Source organism: Mastigoproctus giganteus, chromosome 3 (assembly GCF_048544385.1).
Source record: "Mastigoproctus giganteus isolate SK-2022 chromosome 3, ASM4854438v1, whole genome shotgun sequence".
Lineage (NCBI taxonomy): Eukaryota > Metazoa > Arthropoda > Arachnida > Uropygi > Thelyphonidae > Mastigoproctus > Mastigoproctus giganteus.
This window is the reverse complement of record NC_143577.1, coordinates 229,808,993-229,834,674: the sequence shown is the minus strand read 5'-3', so window position 1 is coordinate 229,834,674 and position 25,682 is coordinate 229,808,993. Positions and strand designations below refer to the sequence as shown.

At 37.3% G+C, this 25,682-nt stretch overlaps 1 protein-coding gene across 5 annotated transcripts in view; it reads left to right on the top strand.

The window, feature by feature from the left end:
* The window catches only part of LOC150088826 (uncharacterized), a 518,204-nt gene that overhangs the window by 212,497 nt on the left and 280,025 nt on the right, over window positions 1-25,682 (top strand). For all 5 annotated transcript variants that reach the window (XM_090369685.1, XM_090369682.1, XM_090369683.1 and 2 more), the window contains exons 4-6: window positions 17,796-17,965; window positions 20,040-20,260; window positions 22,522-22,679. In XM_090369685.1, coding sequence (XP_090225811.1) covers window positions 17,796-17,965; window positions 20,040-20,260; window positions 22,522-22,679 — 549 coding nt within the window. The remainder of the gene's footprint in view (window positions 1-17,795; window positions 17,966-20,039; window positions 20,261-22,521; window positions 22,680-25,682) is intronic.

Genomic DNA, 25,682 nt, shown 5'->3' with positions numbered 1-25,682 from the left:
CATAATTCAGTAACTCCTATCATTTCTTGAGCTCGGTTAACTGGCTGTTTTGTTGTTGTAAGGAGACCTTTTTGGTGGAATAGTGTTATTTCCTGTATGCTATTGGGTATGACTTGATGGGGAGCCCTTTGAATCATAATAGGCTTTTCTACCGCTTGCATTTTTTTATTTTTTTTGGCTCCAGAATTTTCGAGGTTTTTATGATAAAAGAAACGTCTCTCTCTCCCCAGAGCAGCGTTTTGTGACTTTGTTGGCCTTGGTATATACCAATCTGATATACAAAGTAATTCAAATTGGCTTCACAGATTTGTGAGCTTATAACTTGGCGTATTTTGAATATAATATAACATACCCGGCATTGAACAGAAGCTTACAAATTTTCAACTCAAGTCAAAAAAACAAGTCTTCAAAGACTCGTTTTTTTACTTGAAAAGTCTTCAAATTTTTATTGATGACTAGTTAGAGTTTGCTGTTAGCTGCCGCTCATAAAAGGTAAACAACAAAATTGCCGATTTCATTGAAGCAGAGTGAGTGCTATGAACAAAGTTTGCATCAGGTTTAGCGGTTTTCGCATACGATGGTGGTAAATAGTCTGTCAGTGAGGAATTGCTAGTTGAAGAAAACATTTCTTATAACTAGCGCAGGAATTTTCTGCATGATTAAAAAAAAAAAAAAAAAAAAAAAAATCGTGTAAGTGATGTGATGAAACTGGAAAACGTCTTGACTGCTTTTGTTGAAAGCTCAATAAAATCAGTATATCACAAATTGGCCAATTCATAGTATCTTTAGTCGATATTAGTGTGGAAATTTGAGAAAACGGTTGAGCTAAAATTGTACAAGCAGCAGGTGATATGAACAAGTTGTACCATTTCGTCTTCAGTAGTGCGTTGTTTTATTTGACTGGGCTATTGAGTTAAAAAAAATTAAATCTGAGGGAGTGAGAAACCACACATGATGTAGCACTTATTCATGACAAAGCCAAGGTGAACATGACCGTCAGGAATTCGAAGAACTTTGGCCCATTCTCCTTGTAATACCTTGGCATGTTGAAAATCTTTCTTCTGCCACATTGAAGACATTCAGATCATAGTCTTGTTAGTTGGCGTGCAATGGCCTTAGATGCTGATGCGCCATAAAACTCCTAATAACCGTCTTGTTAGTACATATACTAACAAGAACGGCCTCCGTAGCCGAGTGGGCAAGAGCGGGAGTGCAGTAGCACACGCTCTTTGAATAGACCGGCGTTCAAGCCCCTGACTGCTGAATACGGTCGATCTGCCAACCCGCACTGGACCAGCGTGGCAGATTATGGTCCATTTCCCTCAGCATGAATTGTTGAGGAGGCTTCCATCCTGCAGTGGGTTGATAATAGCTGCACTTTACTTTTTTTTTTTTTTTTTACTAACAAGATGGCATAATCCCTACGTTATGACTATCTAGTATGAACTTTACAAATTGTGTATGGTGGTCAGATTCAGTGGCCAGCATGATCTTACACCATGGATTTTTCTCCTTAGCTGCTCCGTAAAATATCAAGTTTATTTAACTAGTGGTAATCATATTGAGATGTTATGGTCATCAATAAAAAGTTTACGTAATGGCTTTAGTTTAGTTTTTGGTATGCTTTATTAAGTTAAAATACACCAAAGTTATAAATAATGAGGCTATGAATCTATTTTTTCAATTACCATGTATTCTTAGTTTTTTACGAGATGGTTTTTGGCTCACTATGTGATATGCCAATGGAGGAAAGTCCACATTGGCAGTTAGTATTTTAGCTATGCTACTTGAGGAATTTATCTACAAATATTGTTAGTAACCACTGTATACAGGGGAGGTAAAATTGATTGTAAATGTGACTTATCCTATATCTGCCGGTGCCTCCGTAGCCAGGTGGGCAGGAGCAGCAGTGCGTAGCACACGCTTCTTGATCAGACCGGGGTTCGAGCCCGTGACCACCAAATACGGAGGATGCCGAAAGGTCAGGGAATGACCACTGCATGTCCCCGGAGCAATATGGCCTTAGTTGCTAATGCTCCTAAAAACCAAACAACAAACAACCTATATCTGCCAATCAAGGTAGAAAAGCACGAGAAGCACTGATCCATGTGTGTTATGGGGGCGATAGGGGAAACAGTATATCCCACAAGAAAATTGTTTATATTATATAATTGTACTCTCAGCGTTGACGCTTGTAAAAAATACTAATACGCACTTATTTCTGGGTGCACTGACCTACCAATTCATTATAATTTTTTTTGAATTATTATATCCGACGCCTCTCATCATAAGCAAATGACCTAATCCGTTATGTACTAGTTAACATGGTATACCAGATCTATGATCTTCACAGTGAGTTAGTGTATTTAAAAGTATGCTATAGGAAAGGCGGACGACATAAGCTACACTGACATGATCGTTCGTGCAGTGGGAGGAACATTACTGGCAGTAGCAGAGTCACGTTGATGGCAGATGAAACTGTTGCGAAAACAGAACTAACGCACACGTGTGGAGTTAGTATGTTGAGAATGAGTTCAGTCCGCTTTAAACACCCGCTGTTACTGCTGATTTATTAAAATTTTCTACAGCTAGCAACACAGAGCAAAATGAGTCTCACATGCACTAGGAGCGACATCTATCGGAACACAGGAACTCTAAAACAACTGTAACGAACTCATTTGACACGCTCCATTTGAGTTCGTTTCAGTTGTTGACCGTTCTGGGCTATAGTAGTTGGTATATAGTATTATAAGTCTAAAACCTTCTGCTGTTTTCGAACAAATAGCGCATACCCCAGCCTTTTGTTAATTTTATTACCGTTGGCATGGCCTTTTTTACTTTTACATTCTGTATATCACCTGCTCTTTTTAACAGCCCCGTGACTAATTGTGAAGTGTAAATTCGCATAACTTCGATTTGAATAATTTAAATATTGCATGTTCCTAGCATTTTTGTTCTGCTGTTTTTTTTTATTAGTTGAGCAGTCGTTATTTATTACACGGAGTAATGCATTTCTTTATGGCTTTTGTAAATGGAAATTTATGCAACAAAGTTGACCTTGTTCAGCATAATAGCTAGTGTCCTTTCATGCCGCTCTGTGCGGTACTTGGTGACAATGACATACAGGAAATTGAAGCTAAACTCGAGCTGTTGTATTAGATCATTGTACATCCCGTCTACCCATATTGGCCTGACAACATACAAGAGGTTGTTCCTGAAATTAGCAGGATGCGTTGCAAGATATTTTTACGAAGTTATATATGTTTATCTGCATAATTCCAGTTGCCATTCTGCACATAATGGCGACTTTACGAGCTCAAGTTTTTGCTTCTCTTTGTATAAGACTGTTACAATGATTGACCTCTCCATTATAATTCTGAGATTAGAAAACCTGATTAAATTGCTGTTTGTTTGGAGCTGCTATCTTAAATGTACTTTTGATTAATTTTTTATGTGCTGCTTGAAAACATACCTACTGAAAAATGGATTAATTGATGAGATATATTCAGGAATTAGGCACTAATTTTGGCCAGGGGCCATTTTAAAAGTTATGGTTACTATTAGTTAAAAAAAGTAATTAATTTCCGAATACTCATATTGCAGTTACCTTTCATTTCAAAATAATTGAAATGAAAATTAATATTGTGAAACTGTGTTGAAATAAAAAAAAATTAAAAAAAAAAAAAAAAAAAAAACGACTGAAATTTGTTAATATTTTTGTGGGGGAGAATTATTGATTCCTTTGTAATTTGTGTTTAAGACTATCTTATACTTGCATTTTTTTGTACTATAAAGAAGAGCATGTATAATAATGTTGTGAGACAGTTGAAACAATGACATAAGGCACATTGATACACTCAGCACATTGATATTTGATATTGATATTTATTACATAAAGCGGCCCCAGCCAACCAATGGCAACCCTGCTGTCAGTTACATATAATTTAGCAGTACTCTTATTATACTCCCTCTCCTGTTTGCCCAAGTACAGGGAGGAACAAAACCTGCCATGACCAAAAAAGATTGAAACGAACAAATTGAAAAATAATCAAATTACATAAAAAATAAAATATACATATAATTAAATTTCAGACAAAGTCCAAACTTCATTGGAAAGATCTGCATCTGTTCACAGTCTGTTGGAAAGCCAGCAGCGCTAGGAGCTGCCGAGAACAGAAATGCCAGCACAAGGAGCTGGAGTTGCAGTGGATATAGCAGACTCGAGCCTCCATGATTTCACAGAAGCACAAGGAGCTGGAGTTGCAGTGGATATAGCAGACTCAAGCCTCCACGATTTCACAGAATTCTAGGTAATTCGGCATACACCATACTGCATTATAAATCCAAGGCTTCCAGATGCAGAACAGTCTTCTGCCTAAGAAATATTGCAGTTGCAAAAGCTTGGAAAGCCAAGAAGTTCTCCTGTTTATCAACTAGAATTTTCTCACAACCTTCTGCCATAAGATTGAGATTATTAACCCGAGATACCAATTCAATTCGTAGATCGCAGTGCCCCTCACAGTTGTACATAATGTTCCCATGATTCTCTTTCTCCACAATAGCAATTAGATCTTTCATTAATTCCTAAATCGTGCAACTTTGCATTAATTGCAACCATGACCAGTTAATAAGAACATAGCTTGTAAGTTTGAGGCAAACCATTTGAATTTTATCGAGACTGCATTTCTTAAATTTGGGAAAAATTTTTGTGTAATCTGGCCTTTATCACAAACACTCCAACGCTCTTGCCAGACTTTTACCAAAGCATCCCAGATTCTTGTCCTTTCCTTCCTGGGATCTGCCAAAATGTCTACCTGTATATTCAGAAAAGAATGGAGAATGCCACAGAGGATGAAGTAAGCCAATGCACAATACAATAAATGCAGATCAATAGGCAATTTTCCAGTCACAATCTGCAAAGCTGGGGTCGACACAGTTCTGCATGCCATGCACATCATAAGGAGCATTACTCTTTGAATGGAACTGAGCTTTCTAGTAAATACTTTTCCACTTACACGTTCAAACCAAATTGGTGCACCATACGTTACCATGGGGATAAATATACATTCATATAGCAAGTTCAGTGCCTTACCTTTTATTCCCCAGCCAACTCTAGTGATTCAAGTAATCATCCCAATAAATTTCCTCACCTTTTCTGATAGATAAGTAACATGTGAGTTGAAAGTCAAAGATCCGTCAAACATAATGCCTAGATATTTAAATTGCCTTGCTGATTTTAGGCTCGACCCATTCGTTCTAACAACCGGGGGTCTTCTACTCGAAAATTGATCCTTAAAGACCATTGTCCTTGTTTTGGTTCCTGATACAGTCAGTTTATGTAACCTACACCAATTATTAAGTTCAAACAAAACCTGCTGTAACCTGATTTCTAGTTGCATCCGTGTATTTTCTTCAATAAGCAACACAAGATCATCAGCATATGCCACCATCCCTGTATACTTGAAGTCCCTATGCAACCAGTCCTCCAAAACTAGGTTCTGCATTAGTGGTCCAAAAATCGATTCTTGTGGGCATCCCCTGGTCACCTCTCGTACAATAGAATCAACCGACAACTTAACATTCACTGCACGGTGCGTGAAGGTAGTCCTTTACCACCCTAAAGATCTTAGTTGAACAACCTGCAAATCTCAACATCATAAGAATGCTGCTCCATTGAATGGAGTCAAAAGCTCCCTCAAAGTCAATAAAGATTCCAAGGACATACTTACTGTTTGAGCCTAATATATAGTTTCGCAATGCCTGAAGCACATCTTCTGTTCCACGACCTGGAGTAAAACCATATTGTCTGCCAGACCAGCCTAAGTTTTTTTCAGTATAGTCAGTAATCCGTCTCACTAGCATCCTTTCAAACACCTTTCCTAATCCAGGGAGGAGGGAAATAGGTCGATAAGATCGTGGATCATTCTTTCGCCTAGATGGGCCCTTCAGTATCAGCTTTAATAAGGCATCCTTCCGTGGTGATGGAAAGGCCCCGTCATGCAGGAAGCTTTAAAAAGCTTCAAGAAGGATCCCTGGTATCAGTCGATGAGCCCATTTAATGACCTCTCCTTCAATGAGGTCTATCCCTGGGCATTTATTGTACTCGGCACAGGTTTCCCATGTGAGAGTAATGTTTAGAGTAGTTTTTAGAAAGTTACAAAATATTACAATAGCAAGGAGGGGGGAATTCATATCGCTCAGTGAGCCCTTCAAAAAAATAGGTAAAGTGGACAGCCTGTCAATGAATATTTCTGAAAATAGCAGTGTTTCTGTTTTTGAATTTTCCTCTAAAAAAAACCAACACCATAGCGCAGAGGTTCCCAAACTTTTATTTCATATGCCACCTTAAGATATTCATAAATTTCACATTCCACCTTCTTGAACATTTGCAAATAAACAGATTTGACATAATTTAGTTTAAGTATACATAATTTTGTAAATTAATATGCATACAAATACAATTAATCTCAAAATTAAAATATGCCTCATACTTGAATTAGTGGGATAGTTTGTCTATATATATATATATATATTGTGTTTTGGGAACACAGATATCTATGTAATCTTTGTTATCTTATTCTGTACTAAAGGAGAATAAGATAACAAAGCGCGCTCTCTCTCTCTCTCTCTCTCTCTCTCTCTCTCTCTCTCTCTCTCTCTCTCTCTCTCTCTCTCTCTCTCTCTCTCTCTCTCACACACACACACACACACACACACACAGTGGTAATGCCTTTGTGAAAAATTAACACCTTGTTATGGTCTCCATAGACATAGAGAAGGCATTTGATACTACCTGGTAAGGGTCTGTACTAAGTGCAACCTTTTTAAAAAATTGACTCTTCACAAAAGAACTTCCATATACTGTTGAGACCTTTATGATCTCTCTTTATGATGATCTCTCTCTTGCTTGCCATTCTCAGAACACGAGATCTATTGAACGTGAATTGCATATATCTCTGAATAAAATACAAACGTGAGCAGTGCTCAATGGCTATCATCTCTCACAACAGAAAACTGTCATTATACACTTTTGCAATCAAAATAAATTACATACTGATTCCGAACTTTACATGTCAGACTTTACCATTCCGATTACCAACAACATCAGATTCATGGGATTAACCCTTGATAAGAAGTTAAACTTCCTTGAACATACAGTAAACCCTCGATTTAACGGACCCCATTATAACGGATTTTGGATTTAATGGACCGGACAAATAATAATACAGTAATGTACATATTAATCTCGACCATATTATTTTTTTTAGGTTATACAAAACTTCAGTGTTATTAATTAAAAATTAATAATAATTACCTCCTTTTATTTTTGTAATCATATTCAGGAAATTGTCTCGTGTTCGTCTTATGGGGTCAGGGAGAGGAGTGATGACTCTGGTCAGTTTGTGGTACTGCTTTGATGTCAATTCAGGTAGTCATATTCATTGAGAGCATGTCCCGGCCTTTTGCACCAGGTCATGAATGGAGAGGTATCTTTGTTGGTAATTTCCTCTGATCGGTTGTAGTCATACTGTAGTCTTGAGTGTCTCCTCCTTGGTTAGTTTTAATGGAGTTCTTCTATTCGGATGTTTCTGTATTAGTTGTTGCAGATAGCAATTTCCGTTCTTCGTCTGTTAAAGATGGCCTGGCCATAGCGGCTGAACGTGGTGTACTCGTCTTCCGAATCCAGGAGGTGATGCTTGTTGTCTTTTGGTACAAACTTTATTCTGGTGACAAGTCCACATTTGTGCATGATGTGGTGCCAGGTCTCCATATTGTCATAGGTGCAAATTGGGTCCTCAGTCAGTTCGAATGCATTCAGTTTTGCGTTAAAGGGCCTGTGGCCCATCAGGAGGAAGGTGGTGTTCAATCCCGGGCAGAACCATTTGGGGGCCTTTGGATAGACCTTGTCTATGTAGGGTAATATTTCTGTGTGACTTCACCCTTGGTCATCTCTTGCCATCTCCTCTGCGAAGTTTCTTTCAGGTGTTCCATGATTTTCTGTTTTTCCATTTGCTGGTTGTTTGTAGGGTCCAGTGTAAAAGTGTTAAATGTGATCAGTGTTCCCTTTGCCAGGTAGTACATCAAGCCACATCTCGCTACCTCCAGTTCCAGAGGGAGAGTTCCCGCCAGGACCTGCAGCTCGTAGGTACTCACTGTGTTACGCATCCTTGTGATGGTGAGGAGTATTTTTTGCTGTATCATTTCAACAATTCTTTTATTTACGGTGGTTCTTGCTTTGACGTACCATATTGGGGCGCCATAAGTAATTGCTGGTATGAAAATCACTTTATAGTAGAGGAATAATGTTCTTTTGTTTAGTACCCAGTCTCTGCATGTTACTCTGACCACTAGTGCTGCGTATTTTCTCAGCTTCTCCTTCAGATATAAGAGGTGTTGTTTAAAGAACTGGTTGGAATCTAGGATAATGCCTAGGTATTTCATCTGTTTTGCTATTTGATTGTGCTTCCCCTTACTTTTATCTGAGGCGGCCGTTTGATGTTGAGTGTTCCTCTCAGCAAAATTGAGTTTGTTTTGGTCGGGGCAAATCTCCAGTGTATGCAGGTTTGCCCAGTCCTATAGTACTTGTAGTGTGTGGTTCGCATGGGCTTGTAACTGTGATCTAGATCTCGCTGCCACCATTAGGACAAGATCATCCATGAAAGCTTGTGCATTGACATCACCCAAGTTGAATGCCAGGAATTGATCAAAAACAATGTTCCACAGGAGTGGCCCCAGGACAGATCCCTGAGGGCAGCCCCTGCGGACTGATCTTGTCAGGGGTCCAGAACGGTGCCATTATCCTGATTTTTTTTTTTTTTTTTTCTATCAGAGAGGTATGAGCTAATGCATTTATATAAATTCATGAGGATTTTTGCCTTGCAGAGTCTGCCAAGGATGTGCAGCCACCAGAGGGTTGAACGCCCCAGCGAAGTTGACCGCAATTACCAGGAAGTACTTTTTGTTACATTGTGCTGCGCTTTCTAGGAGGTTCCAAATTGCCTCGATAGTGGAGAGTCTGGATTTGAACCCATATTGTCTGGGTGACTCCAGGTTAGCTGCTTTGTAGTGGCTGAGTATTCTTCGATGTAGTATTCTCTCCAGGAGTGTACTTAGCATTGATAATAGCACTATGGGACGGTAAGAGTTTGGTTGTTCAGGTGGTTTAGTTGGGTTTTTCAGGATGAGCTTGAGATGTGCTGTTTTCCATCTGGTTGGGAAACAGCCCACTCTGAGGCAGCAGTTGAAGAGGTAGGTGTAGCAGGGGCTCCGGTATATGCTCTACTGCCCTCTCAACAAGTTCTGGGTCCAGGAACTCAGGGCCAGGACATTTCTTGGTGCATATTTGTGTTGTGGCTTCCTGTATCTCATCCATGGTAATTGGCAGCTCCATTTGTTGAGTGTTATAGGTCTCGTTTGCCTGTATGATTGCTTTTTGGCCTTCCGTCAGCATATTCGGTGGGTTTTTTATAATGGTGTTCAAAATGTTGGCCACAGAGTCGTCCCATGTTGAGGTGAGGGTGATTTGTTGTGTTATGGTGGGGAGTGGGAGGAATGTCAATAAAAACATAATTCACTGTCTTTTGAACACACTTTTAAGCACAGCTTGTTGGAGCAGCTTTTGCTCTGGATATCACAGAGCAGGGCACCCTCCCCAGTCAAGTACAAGGTACCAACTTGGTCTCTGCGTTATAATCGGTGCCTCTCTATATCCCTGCTGCCAGCCACATGGTGACCAGCATTTGGTCTGACAAACAAAGGATACAGATAAATAAGCTGGTAACTTGCAAAATCCCAGTTAAGTACTCAAAGGTTCCTCACCTAGAGAGTCCACTGTAATTTATAAATCACTGGATACACATTTCCTGAAATAAAAGCACTAAGAACACATAATTTAATCCAAAAATCGCGGAGCGATGTTTCAGCGTGGCAGTAACAACTGCAGCCATATTGGCGATCTTTGCCTTGTATAACGGGATAATGACCTACCTATCCCTGCTAGAAAAATTCCTATATATATTTGACAAGACTCCATGACCTGCCCTGGCAGCGCATCTGCACTGCTCAGCGAACTTCATATTTGACTGCATAATTACCCCCAGGTCTTTTTCACTTTCCACTTCTCTGAGTATAGTACCAAACAGTTGGTAGATTTCTCTTCGGTTATTGTTCCCCATATGCAGTACTTTGCATTTGTCAATGTTAAAGCGTTGTTATGGGCCTTTATGAGAGCTTGAAGGACAGGGTGGATGCCCTCGAAGGTAATAAATTGAGGGGCCCATCAAGCTCTCAGCTGCCCACATCAACGCCAGAGCTTGCACTTGGTCATCAGGCAACACAGAAGCAGCCCCCTAGGCAGAATGCGCTGGTCCCACAGGAACTAGTAGTTGTTGGTGACTCTATTGTCAGGGAAACGGGGAACATACTTTGTAAAAAGGATAGGTGGAATAGGACCAGGGTATGTCTGCCAGGGGCAAAGGTTGATGACGTTGTAGAGCGGATATCATCTTTTAAGGGCACAAAAGGTGATATAGTTGTACACGTTGGCACTAATGATATTAAGAGTAGGAGACCGGCGGAATTACTTAGCAAGTACAGGTCACTGTTGAAAAAAAGCCGTGAATTAGGGTTGAACTTGAAAGTGTCTGCAATTCTGCCCAGACACGATAGGAGGGAGTATATGATGAGAGCCTTGTCGATCAATTCGGCCCTGGAGGGATTGTGCAAGGCTCAAGGGGTAGAATTTTTTTCAGCCTGGACTGTACTTGTTAACAGGAGAGATTGCTTCTACAGGGATGGGATACACTTAAATAGAAAGAGTGCAAGAATTTTTGCTGATGCTGTCGAGGCAGTGTTAGGTGGGTCGGAAAACTGCTAGTTGGGGGGGATACAAGGACTAATAGATTAACAGTAGCCAGTGGCAGAGGTGGAAGTGATTCTTGCACTGCTTCTATTGAAATGAGCAGAAGTCTGAAAAACAAGATGCAGGATATTTCAGAGATTGCTGGTAGTCATTGCGGTACAAGTAAACACATGGGTTGTGTTAGAGTAGTTAAGAATAGAAACAGGTGCATGTATACCTGCGTGTACACCAATGCTAGGAGTTTGGTAAATAAATTTGATGAATTTGAGGTATTGCTCAAAACATCAAAGGCAGATATTGTTGGGATATCAAAGACGTGGTGTCACACAGATATAAGTAATGCGGAACTGGAATTTGGGGAATACAATGTGTATAGAAAGGATAGACAGGACAGGAGGGGAGGAGGGGTTATGCTATTAATTAAGAAACACATAAAGTCCAAGGAAGTGAAGCCAGTCGACATCGATGGACAGGGCAGTGTCGAGTCAGTTTGGTGTGACATAAGCATAGGGAAATCAAAATTGAGAGTAGGAGTGTGCTATAGGCCTAATGACTCTGATGAGTATAATAAGATATTGTACAGGGAAATAGAGTGGGCCAGTAAATCAGAGAGTCTTATAATGGGGGACTTTAATTTCCCAGATATTGACTGGAATTTGTGGGTTGGTCACTCGCACACTAGCAAGGCTTTTGTGGATTTATTGGATGATTGTTTTCTACATCAGCATGTTCGTGAGGCAACAAGAGGGAGCAATACTCTTGATCTGATTATCAGTAGTGATTCTTCATGCATTAAGAACCTGCAGATAAATGAACCACTAGGTGGCAGTGATCACAGTGTGTTGAAGTGGGATTTACTCAAGGAGGTAACTACCATCAGAGGTAAAGGGAAGGGTTTTTGTTTTCGTAAAGGCGACTATGATGGTCTGAGACAGTATTTAAATTCTGTACAGTGGGACCAACTGATGATGTTACCAACAGCAAACTCAAAATGGGAAGCATTCAAGGAACTAATCTTGGAGGCTACCAGGCTTTACATACCAACCAAGAAATATTGTTCAAGGTTCAGGCCTAAATGGTTGTCAGATGAACTAATGAGACATATGGCAGAGAAGAAAAATGCATGGGATACATACAAATTAATGGGTGACATGGAAGCCTATGATAGATATGTTGGTCTGTAACCAAGTCACAAAGGAGATTAGGCAGGCAAAGGCAGACTATGAAAAATCCTTGGCAAAGGATGCAAAGAAAAACAGAAAAGAGTTCTTTACATACTTGAACTCGAAAAGGAAAGGGATGAATCAGATTGGTCCACTGGATATTGATGGTTCAACAGTTGAGGATCCTGCTCAGGTGGCTAACAATCTAAACGAGTATTTTGCATCTACATTCACGCATGAGGAGTTATTCAGGAAGGAGAATGATGTAGGTAAAGTAAACATTGGCAGTGAGCTGGATGATTTTGTAATAACTGAGAGGAAAGTGGAGGAGAGATTGTTGAGGATAAACATAAAAAAGGCACCTGGGGTGGATGGGATCTATCCAGTTATATTAAAGGAGGCAGCAAAGGAAGTATGCAAACCCCTAGCCATAATTATGAGAGCTTCTTTGGACTCAGGGGAGGTACCCATAGACTGGAGATGTGCAAATGTAACCCCAATTCACAAAGGAGGATCAAAGGCTGACACAAGTAATTATAGACCTGTTAGTTTAACTTCTGTTCCAGGTAAATTAATGGAGGCACTGGTTAAAGAAGCACTGCAGGATCATCTAGACAAGAATTCAGTTATAGCTCAGACGCAGCATGGTTTTGTTAAGGGCAGGTCTTGCCTGACCAATTTGATTGGATACTATGATGTAGTCACAAAAGAACTGGATGCAGGGAATAACTTTGATATTATATATTTGGATCTTAGAAAGGCTTTTGATACTGTTGCACATGGAAGACTGCTGCACAAATGGAGCAGTGTGGCATTGGAGGCAAATTGCTGCTATAGATAAGGGGATGGTTGAGTGGCAGAAGACAGAGAGTGGTAATCAATGGACACTGCTCAACGTGGACTAATGTTATTAGTGGAGTTCCTCAAGGTTCAGTTTTGGGTCCGTTGTTGTTTTCGGTGTTTATGAATGATATTGATGATGGGATATCAAGTTTAATGTCCAAGTTTGCAGATGATACAAAGGTTGGCAGGGTTGTTAAGGGCAGGTCTTGCCTGACCAATTTGATTGGATACTATGATGTAGTCACAAAAGAACTGGATGCAGGGAATAACTTTGATATTATATATTTGGATCTTAGAAAGGCTTTTGATACTGTTGCGCATGGAAGACTGCTGCACAAATTGGAGCAGTGTGGCATTGGAGGCAAATTGCTGCTATGGATAAGGGGATGGTTGAGTGGCAGAAGACAGAGAGTGGTAATCAATGGACACTGCTCAACGTGGACTAATGTTATTAGTGGAGTTCCTCAAGGTGTTTTGGGTCCGTTGTTGTTTTCGGTGTTTATGAATGATATTGATGATGGGATATCAAGTTTAATGTCCAAGTTTGCAGATGATACAAAGGTTGGCAGGGTCGTTAAGGACAATACTGACGTTATGCTGCTGCAACAGGATCTGGAAAGGTTGAACAGATGGGCTGAGAGGTGGCAAATGAGGTTTAACATCGACAAATGTAAAGTGCTGCATATGGGAAACAGTAACCCCAGAGCAACGTATCAACTCTGCGGTACTACACTGACAGTGGTGGAGAATGAAAAGGACCTGGGGGTAATTGTGCAGGCAGATATGAAGTTCTCTGAGCAGTGCAGACGAGCTGCAAGAGTAGCTCATGTTGTCTTGTCAATGATATACAGGAATTTTTCTAGTAGGGATAAGGAGGTGATTATTCCCTTGTATAAGGCAATGGTAAGGCCACATCTTGAGTACTGTATACAGGTCTGGAGGCCTCATTTCAAGAAGGATGTAGAGCTGCTGGAACGGGTACAGAGAAGGGCAACAAGATTAGTAAATGGAACAAAGGGTTGCTCTTACGAAGAAAGGCTTAAGTTTTGCAAATTACAGAGTTTGGAGACTAGGCACCGGCGAGGTGATCTGATAGAGGTGTATAAGGCTTTGAATGGTTTGAGCATGCTCAATGCCAATGGGATTCTTCATCTTTCTCAGAATAATCACCTGAGAGGGCATAAATTCAAATTGAGGAAAGACAGATGTAGGATAGACGTGCGGAAATTTGCCTTTGGCCAGCGGGTGGTTGGTTGGTGGAACCGACTTCCATCACTTGTTGTTGAAGTTGATAGCCTAAACAAATTTAAAGCTCAACTGGACAGGTATTTCGAACGAACGGAGGGGTGAAATGGGAGTGGGTTTTTTTTTTTTTTTTTTTTGGCTGATGCTGAATAAGCTTGCTTTCTTGCATCATATGCCTCTGCTAATGCTAATTTCAGTTGCCACTTCTCGGCCCATTTGCCCAACTTATCTAGATCCAGTTGGAGTAGCATACTGACTTTACTGATGTTAACAACCCTGCCAACCTTTGTATCATCTGCAAACTTGGACATTAAACCTTCTATACCTTCATCAATATCATTGATAAATATACAAACAACAATGGGCCCAACACTGAACCCTGGGGAACTCCACTAATAATATTTGTCCATGAAGAGCAGTGTTCATTGATTACCACTCTCTGTCGTCTCCCACTCAACCATACCTTTATCCATTGTAGCAACTTACCCTTAATGCCATATCTCTCCAATTTGTATGGCAGTCTTCCATGTGCAACAGTATCAAAAGCTTTCATGAAATACAAGTGTATGATATCAAAATTATTTTTGGCATTCAGTTCCTTTGTGAACACATCATAGTATCCAGTCAAATTGGTCAGACAAAACCTCCCTTTAACAAACACATGTTGTGTCTTACCTATTAATTCAGTCTTGTCTAGATGATCCTGCAATGCTTCTTTAACCAGTGATTCCACTATTTTCCCTGGAACACAAGTTAAACTGACAGGTCTATAGTTATTTCTGTCACCTTTAGAACCCCATTTGTGAATTGGTGATACGTTTTGAGGACCTCCCTTGAGTCCAAGGAAGCTCTCATAATTATGGCTAAACGTTTGCTTACTTCTTTTGCTGCCTCCTTTAATATAACTGGATAGATCCCATCCACCCCATATGCCTTTTTTATGTTTAACTTCAACAATTTCTCCTCCACTTTTCTCTCAGTTATTACAAAATCACTTAGCTCCCTGTTAGAGTTTGATAAACTTCTGGCACCCCCCTCATTGAATAACTCATGTGAATGTAGATGCAAAATACTCATTCAGTTTATCAGCTACCTGAGCATGATCATTAATAGTCAACCCATCTATGTTAAGTGGTCCACTCTAATTCATCCATTTCCTTCTAGAGTTTACATAAGTAAAGAACTCTGCTGTTTTTCTTTGCATCCTGTGCCAAGGATTTCTCGTAATCTGCCTTCGCCTGCCTAACCTCCTTTATGACTTGATGACAGACTAGTTTATACCTGCCATAGGCTTCTGTGTCACCTGATACTTTATATGCATCCCATACATTTTTCTTCTCTGCCGCGAACCCCATTAGTTCATCTGACATCTATTTAGGCCTAAACCTTGAACAGTATTTCTTAATTGGAATGAAAAGCCTAGTAGCCTTCAAAATTAAGTCCCTGAAGGCTTCCCATTTAGAATTCAACGTTGGTAACATCATCAGTTGATCCCACTGTACAGAATTTAAAAACTGTCTGAGACCCCTGTAGTCACCTTTACAAAAGCAATAGCCCTTCCCTTTAGCCTTGATGGTAGTTATATCTTTAAGTAATTCCCACATCAGCACATTGTGATCACTGTCACCCAGTGGTTCCTTTTTCTGCAAATTATTAATGCATGAATAATCACTGCTGATAATCAGATTAAGATTATTCTTTCTGAAAACGTGTTCAAATAGCTGTTTTCCCAGATTACATAGATCAGATAAGAGCAGGTGGCGACTTGTGAGCTGAATGTGACTCGGGACACTGAACTGCAGGTCTACCGACTCACTTTGTTTCGGTCTCAGTCTGCCCCAAGCTGTTGTGCGGTCAGGTTGTATACAGAGTGTTTCTGTGATTTCTGAATTGTGACTTTATTTATTAAATAATTTTGCAATCTTTACAATTTAAAATGACATCAGGTGTTAGAGGAGTTAAAAAGAAAGCATGTGAACTTAAATGCAGCACAGATTAGAACAAGGCATCTCAGTAGCACGTTTGTGAAATTTCCGTCGTGAAAAAACAAACTGTTTCTGATATCCGTAAATTAAAAGAATTGCAACATAATTTTATACTGTACAGTTCTGTATATTTGTTTTAAAGCTTTTTTTTTTTTTTTTTTTTTTACATTAACAACAATAAAAAGAGCCCCCCCCAAGGTTGCATTAGATTTAACAGACTTTCGGCATTAACGGACACCTCCTTCTCCCCTATTAGTCCGTTAAATTGAGGGTTTACTGTATTAAATTTGTACGTAATACCTGTCTCAAAAAGTCTCAACATACTAAGAGCTTTAAAATTAAAAAGTGATGACAATATGTCATCAGTTTTTAATTTTAAGTATTTTTTCCATTTCAGCTTGAATAGAATTTTGTTAATATGGTTAGCAGAATTTTTTAATTAGGAATTTTATTTGACGAATTTAAATGTACAGTAAACCCCCGCTATTCGCGGTATCTGTATTCGCGATTTCGTGTATTCATGATTGCTGATTTAATATAAAATGAAACTAAAAAAATGTGAATTTTAAAGCGCTGTGAATATTTTCCGCCATAAAAAAACATAGGCGTGGCTAAAATTATCTTTCCTGGTCAGAACAGCGCTCAGTGTGTGTGTGTTGGGGGGGGTGACAAAATCGCGAGCTTAGATGTTTCTCGCTAATTCTTGTTCAGTATGTGTTATGCGCTTGTCATGGAAGGTTTCTTCGTTTGCTTTTAATTTATATGCCTATAAATTGAATAAATTTATCAATTTATAAATTGATATGCTTACAAAAGTGATAAATCTACCATTTTGCAATGTAAAACAGACTTTTTCTAGTGTGTTAATGGAAGAAAGTGACTTTATTGTGGACAAGTTCTTTCTAACCCGTACAAAAATATGGCTACGAATAACAAGGGAAATGTGAAAAGATCAAAGAAGGTGATGACATTAGCGAATAAAATTGAGTTATTAGACAAAATTTCTAATGGTGAAAGTCTCCTCAGTGGCAAAACATTATAAAATCAATGAGTCAACGGTACGATCAATCAAGAAATTGGAAGAAAAAATCCGCTGTAGTGTCTGTGAAAACGCGCTAATTGCTTCAAAAATTTGCTCTGTAACTCGTGATGTTAAATTAGAAAAAATGGAAAAAAATTTAAATCTGTGGATAGAAGGCCGAACTCAAAATAAAATTCCGTTAAGTTCACTCATCATTCGTGAAAAGGCAAAACTCCTTTATCAACACTTTAGCGAAACTGGTGATAGCACTGGCGGGATAAGTTTTTTAGCTAGCAAAGGCGCCGGTTTGGAAGATTTGTTTGAAATTTCTAATAAATATTACATTTAATATTAAATTGTTTCTTATTTTCATTTCGATGCCATATGCTTGCATTTCACTATGTACTGTCTATGTACATAGTCATATTATGAAGGTACAAAATTTTAGACTAGTTTTTCTTATATATTTCATACTTTGGAACGGAACCCCTTTATTACTATGGGAGCCATAACTCAGTATTCGCGTTTTCGGTATTCGCGACATTTCTCAGGAACGTAACCCCCGTGAATAGCGGGGGTTTACTGTATTACTTTTATGCAGTATTATCCATTATGCAGCAATTTGAATAATTGTAGTCATTTCAACCTTTTACAGATATGTATTTTTATTTTTATAGGAAAGGCTCAATAAAACTGAGAGGCAGAGGTTTAGAGAAGAAGCTGAAATGTTAAAAGGCTTACAACATCCTAGTATTGTTAGGTTCTATGATTATTGGGAAATGGATTTGCCTAAAGGCAAATATCTTGTACTAATAACAGAACTTATGACATCAGGTACCCTTAAAACGTAAGTCTGAATTTATTTAAATTTTTTTAATTAAATTCAAATTTTGTTTTATTTAATATTAATTCTCTTCTTTTTTTAATATTATAATTTTTAACTGAAACCTGGAAATTGGAAAATTACTTTTTTAAAATTTTTTTTTTATTGTTTTATGTGCTCAGACTAAACATTATTAGGTTCTATTAATTCCTGCATATGTAATCTCCCAGTTTTTTGTGTTGTACCACTTGATTTTAGTTTATTTTATTCATATGTGTACAGAAATGCAGGACTACTAATAAAAGTTGAGTAAGAGAGATGATACATTATTTTTGCAATTAAATTGTTAAACATTTGCAGGTTTCATTTTATCTCTTATTTTATGATGCTGCTGGAATTAATTATGAGACTGCATTACAGTTACACAAAATACAAAAACTTTAGAATTAGAATATCTAAATTATGCAAGGAAGTAAGTTTTTTTTTTTTTCTCTCTCTCTTTCTGTCAAATCTCCTTCCCTCCCCTCCCCAAGTCACTCATTTTTGCCATCACTGAAAATATGATGATCAACTTCTGCTTTATACTTTATTAAATCATTACCTCCTTGGTGAGTATTTTAATTGCAGTGATATATAGCCTCTGCCTGAAGGTAAACTGCACAAGATACAACCTTTCGCTACTCCCTAAGGTTTATATTTTATTTCCCTGATTCTTGCCTCTTCTACTGGTGAGAATATACCTCACTTGTTCATATTACTGACTTCCCCTTCATACCCTTCCAGGGGGGGACTAGATTTTTGTGCTACTTTTTTTCTAATTAGCTACTTTATTGTATTTTAACTTTATTCAGAATTGATACATTGAATCAGCATAATGTTTTAAGTTGAATATTAAGTGTAAAATTTTCATTGGTTATGGTGTCAGCAAAAAACTTGAACTCATGAAAAAAATTTGCTATTTTTTTTTAAATATCACTGAATTAAATTTTTAATATTAGTGAACACATTAGAATTGAATAAACGAAGTGCATATTGGATCATTTATTATTTTCTTTTATGCATATTTAAATGTAATCTGTCTGTATTGTATACTTCTATACAACTTGAGTACTGCATATAGGTCTGGAGGCTTCATTTTAAGAAGGATGTGAACCTATTTGTATGGGGTTCAGAAAAGAGCAACAAGGTATAAGTAAGGGTACAAAAAGGGTGGCGCCTCCGTAGCCAGGTGAGAAGGAGCAGCAGTGTGTAGCACACGCTTCTTAATTAGACTGGGGTTCGAGCCTGTGCCCAACAAATACGGAGGATGCGGAAAGGTCATGACCACCGCATATCTCTGGAGCAATATGGCCTTAGTTGCTAATGCTCTTAAAAAAAAACAACCAAATAACAATAACAAAAAGGGTACTCATACGAAGAAAAACTGGAGTACAGTAATGCAACAGCTTTAAAATAGGTTCAGTAAACTAAATGCTAATGACATCATGAGATATGAACATAAATTTAAATTGGAAAAGGATGTCAGAGTGTAATTGATTGTGGAAATAAACTTGCACCTGAAATTGTAGAGTGGGTATCTTGAATAAATTTAAAGAAGGATTAGACAAATTATTAAAAGGGATGGACTTGTTCAAAAATAATTTGCCCAAAACAAAACTCCCCAAAAATAATTTGGGCAGTTTTTTTTTTTTTTTTGGCTGATGCTGTCTAAGCTTGCTTTCTTATATCATTTTGTCACTACTAATACTAATACATTCTTTATTATGGTTTATGTTAAGTTAAATATGATGCCAATTAGAAATCATCTCTAAAATTTTCTTCTGTTTATTCTGAATGTAACACAGACTGTATATTTTTATTTTCTTTCAGCCAATTAGTGTTTAAATTGGTTTAATAAATTTTAAAAAAACATTTGATAAATTGCCTGCAGTTATAGATTAATGTAGGGCATAGTTGTAGTGGCATATTTGATTAGAATATTTTTCATTGCAGATTCTTGTTTTTGTTTGTTATGAAAAAGTGTGATTTTTCACTGCTTTTTTTGTATATACTAATCTTCCTGATTATATTTCTGAAATCTGTCTATTTTCTCTCTCAGATATCTTCGGCGGTTTAAGAAGATTAACATTAAGGTTTTAAAATCATGGTGTCGTCAGATATTAAAAGGACTGAATTTTCTTCATTCTCGTTCACCTCCTATAATTCATAGAGATTTGAAATGTGATAATATATTTATCACTGGCACTACAGGTTCTGTTAAAATTGGAGATTTGGGATTGGCAACATTAAAGAACAGATCATTTGCAAAAAGTGTAATTGGTAAGAATTTTATATTTCCTATAATTATGGTTATTCCGTGATTTAAAGAGTAATGCAAGTGGGGTGTTCCTTCTTCTTCTGAAGGCCCTTTGACTTTTCCCTAAGCATTTCTTTTGCATATGGTAGTGTTTTTTTTTTTTTTTTTTTTTTTTTTTTTTAACAGATATCTAAAACTGATTTAATAAGATAATTTTAATAATTTCAAAATACAGTACTTTAAAATGAGGATCTAATATAATTATTAAAAGGGCATAATTGGAACACAGGCTTGAAATACTTAAACTTTATTTATTCATTTTTATGCTTGTTGTCAGCTTTGTTACTTATTCTCAGTAGATACCATTACCCAGATGGCACCGTTTCAAGGATTGTTGGCCTATCATTAGTGGGCAAGTAACAGTAGCCTTCTCCATTGGGGACGTGCTACTTATTTGAGATAGTGCAATACATGTTACCTTGTTGTGAAGGTAGTATTGTGTATTTACACTGATAGTTCTTTAGTAAATTGCAAGTTTGGTTCATAGTATATTATGCTTTGTGCATTTATTTTTATTAGTAATATTACTATCTACACCTTTTGGCATCTCTCATATTGTGGAGTTATACTTCATGACTGGGTTGGCAAGATTGCAACACCAGGGTACCTACCCACCAATGATAGGCCAACAAGACAAGCCTTGAAATGGTGCCATCTGGGTGGTGGTATCTGCTGAGCATAAGTAACAATAGCCCTCTCTATTGGTGAAGCACTACTTATTCAAGATAGTGCAATGCATGGTAACTCGTTGTGAAGGTAGTCACAATATGAGATACAATTAAATCGATGACATTCACACTATTACTGTAATTTACTATTACGAAGGAAGTATTGTGTATTTACACTGATAGTTCTTTAGTAAATTGCAAGTTTGGTTTGTAGTATATTATGCCTTGTGCATTTATTTTTATTAGTTATTAAAATCTTCTATGAAGCCAATGAAATTAAATACAGTAAACCCTTGATTTAACGGACTAATAGGGGAGAAGGGGTGTCCATTAATGCCAAAAGTCCTTTAAATCGAATGTAACCTGGGGGGGACATAAAGAATATGCAATATTCTGTTGTAAATATAAAATGTTGCAATTTGGCAACGATTTATGGATATTAGAAACAGTTTGTTTTTTTACGCCATAAATTTCACAAACACGTGCTACTGAGATGTCTTGTTCTAATTTCTCAATTAGCTCTAATTTCTGTGCCACATTTAAGTTAATATGCTTTCTTTTAACTCCTCTATCACTTGATGTCATTTTAAATTGTAAGGATCGCAAAATTATTTAATAAATAAAGTCACAATTCAGAAATCACAGAAACACTCTGTATATAACCTGACCGCATGATAGTTTGAAGCAGACTGAGACCGAAACAAAGCGAGCCGGTAGATCTGCAGTTTAGTGTCCCAAGTTACATTCAGCTTGCAAGTCACTGCCTGCTCTTATGTAATCTGAGAAAACAGCTATTTGGATACGTTTTCAGAAAGAATAAAAAACAATTTCCTGACTACAATTTCCTGAATTTGATTATAAAAATAAAAGTAGGTAATTATCAAAACAATAATGGAAATAGGTAATTATTATTAATTTTTAATTAATAATAACGCTGAAGTTTTGTATAACCTAAAGAAAATAATATGGTCAAGATTAAGTCCGTTAAATCCGAAATCTGTTATATCCATTAAATTGAGGATTTACTGTATTACTAAGCCACTAGCAAATTAAAGTTAAAACAAATTAAAAAATAAATCAAAGTTAAAGTAACATAAGATGAAAATTAATTAAAATTAGAATAAAAAGTTACATTTTTCTAAATCTAGATCTCAAAATATGGGTGACAACTTTCTGCTGTATTTAATAATTACAGATAGTTTTGGAAATGCCTTAAAAATATCAAAATAACACCAGTGATACTAGCAGGCATGTTCAGATGGCTCCCTGTTGGTTTTCTATAAACAGCCATAACTATAAATGAATCGCTGTTCTACGTACTAGTTGAAGGGCATAAATTGCTGTTCATCCCTAAAATATATTTATGAATGTGAGCTTTAAGTTTCTTGCTATATGAATTAAGGTGCATTAATTTTTACTGTATTTGTTGTGAATAATCTTGGGGCCAAAAAAAAAAAAGGAATTAAAAGGATTTTAAATTTACAACAAATTAAAGTATTGACTTAATAAACAAATGAAATTTGTGCATTTATATTATTTTTTTATTCACATCTTAGGTACTCCTGAATTTATGGCTCCAGAAATGTATGAAGAACATTATGATGAATCTGTTGATGTATATGCTTTTGGAATGTGCATTTTAGAAATGGCCACATCTGAATATCCATATTCGGAATGTAGCGGTCCAGCTCAAATATACAAAAAAGTTATTAATGTGAGTATATAGGGAAGAAATATGTTTTAAAAATACAAATTTTCTGTACTGTTTTTCATTTACTACTTTCAAAATTAGTAGTCATTTTTGATGTTCTTGAAGTGAATTAATTTCTGCATATTTTTATTTTCAACTTTCAGTTCAACTGCCTGAGGAAATTAGAGTTCAGACCAAAAACTTATAGGTTTTAGTTAGAACTCTTTGCAGTATTTCTGCAGATGAATTTGAATTCTGTAAATATTAGAAGAAAGACTTCAGATTTCAGTTACTCAGGTGTGCAGTTAAGTTCAGTTATTGGAATTAGCTCAATGAGCAAAACAACCTAGCTTTCTTAATAGCGTATTTTATTTGTCTATACAGTAAGACCCCCGTATCCGCAGGTTACGGGTATCCCCGTATCCGTTCCAAGACCTACCGTGGATGGTGGAAACCGCAGATATAAGTGAACACCTGCTGACCCCATATATAACGTGATTTTCTTGTAAATACATACGTATAATAAAGTTTAATTGATAAATTAAACACACAGTAAGACATTACCAACATTAAATATGGTAATAATAAAGTACAGCAGACTCTCGATTTACCGGGATTGGATTAACTTGGACATTTCAAAACTCCAAATTAAAAAAAAAAAAAAAAAAAATCAACCAGAAATCATAAAATTCATGTAATAACTAGAATAGATATAAACAGATATTTTGCAAGTCGTAAATAAGCGACAAGAACCGGCATTATAAGTCGTCATTGGGAGATTAGTGTACCTATTATCTTGCAACTCCCACTGTCTTCACACCTGCTACTCAAAACAAAAAAAAAAGGGACCAAATGTTTAGTTTGATTTAGTGCGTTGCATCGATTATTGTGTTCCGTCGCACCGCAAAAGGACAAATTTTGTTTTGTTATTTATGTCAGGGATGTTGGAATTTTTTTTTTTTTTTTGTTTGTGTAGAAATCACGAAAATGATGGGCAAACTCAAGAGTTGTGCTTTCAAATTAAACAAAATGCACAATGGGTTCGTAAACTCATACTACTTGTGCCACACACAGTGTCCATCGGCAAGTTGCACCAGTTAGTTGGACTCATCTGACCAGCACACTCGTTTCCAGTCCTCCAGTGTTCAACCAGTATGTTGTTGACACCACAAAATTCAATGATGATCGGTAGTAAGGAGAGGGTGTCTCTTGGATCATCTACTTTGGAACCCTATATGTTTGAGTGTGTGGCCATTGTAATTTGAGATATTGTTCTTGCATTTCCCATATTGTGTTGCAATGTCGACTGTTGCCCAGTGACCTGCTGTTGAACCTTACAGTGTGCTGCACCCTTTGCTCACCACACACATCCACCTTACATAATCTTTTACAGTTCTGTCAGCAGGTGATTTGACACTATTCTTTGTACACCTTAATCACAGTTGGCCTTAAGCTACTGACAAGACATGCCATTTCTGACATGGAAGTGCATGAGCTCCCACAAGACATGCCCTTTAGAAACTCTGTAATATCTTTTTTACATTCCATAACTGCTACTTTATCACTTTGAAAATGTGTATATATATATATATATATATATAATTCTAATTAAATCCAAATGAATCGAAAATTAGACCGCAGAAATAAGAGCAAAATTAAGTGAAAATAAAAATTAGTGGTAGCAAACATGCAAAAATCACATGGTGCGTGTATTTGACTGTAATATTATGTTTCAATAAAAAGAAATGAAAATATTCCAGTAGTGTGGCAAACCAGTAGAGGGAAGAATTTAACATGCAAAATTAAGAATAGAGTACTGTTAGAGAATCATTATTAAATAATTTAGAAAATAGAGTCCAAATTAAAGGAAAATTTAGCACCCCCCCCTCCAGATAAGCACCAGTTTCCAAAACACTATATGTAAATGTAATCAGTCAACAATACCAAAATTAAGTAAAAATAGAGAAAAAAGTAGGACGTGCCATAATATCGAATTGAATAGAAAAGACTGACCATTATGCCCCATCTTGTCAGTGGTCTATGAGGCTATAATGGTCAGGGAACCACTACATTTCGAATGCTACACAAATCCAAGCTGCGAAAGAATGATACAAAGATCACACAGCTGGTGCAATAGATTTGTATAAGAGTGGTCCATATGTAGTGTAAAAATAATAGGACAGAAAAAGAATACTCACATGGAGAAACCAAACTACTGAACAGACAAAGCAACTGCTAAACATATACAGGGTTAGGCGCCTCCGTAGCCAGGTGGGAAGGAGCAGCAGTGCATAGCACGCGCTTCTTGATTAGACTGGGGTTTGAGCCCGTCACCACCAAATACGGAGAATGCGGAAAGGTCAGGGAATGAGCAATATGGCCTTAGTTGCTAATGCTCCTAAAAACCAAATAACAAATAACATATACAGGGTTATTAAAATTAAAGTATCCCTATGTAGAGGGCTCTGGAGTGAGTTCTCTAAGGCTTGTACTGAAGAGAAATTTGGACAACAGGTACAATAAAGAATGTGCTTGCCATTTATTCGGAAAAAAATATTAGTTAAAAAATTTGACACTGTGGTGCATAACTATCTTAGTTATGATTATGCAAATAGCTTACTTTATTTGCATAATCGTAAGTTATTGCCGCAGTGCCACTACTCAGCTCTACTGTCCTGTATAAAAGCAAAGCAGTCTCATCAAAATCATACTGTAGATGTTTGCCTGCAGTTGTGCCTACAGCAGCAATGCCAACAACATTGCAGGAAAAGGCACTATTAGTGAAGCTGTACTATCAAAACTGCAACAATGCAGTTTTGATAGTTATTCTCTGATAACTGCAGCTGCAGTTATCAGAGAATTCCAGCATTAGAAGCGCATAAGGCATGGGAATAACGCAAAATTATTGCAAAATTTGAAGCGAGAAGACATCTTGGTGTTCAACCAGGTAGAGGTCGAAAACGAGTGGACTCTTCGTGTTGAGATTTGTGGCTATGGCTGTCATGGATTTATCAAGTCAATCTCCAT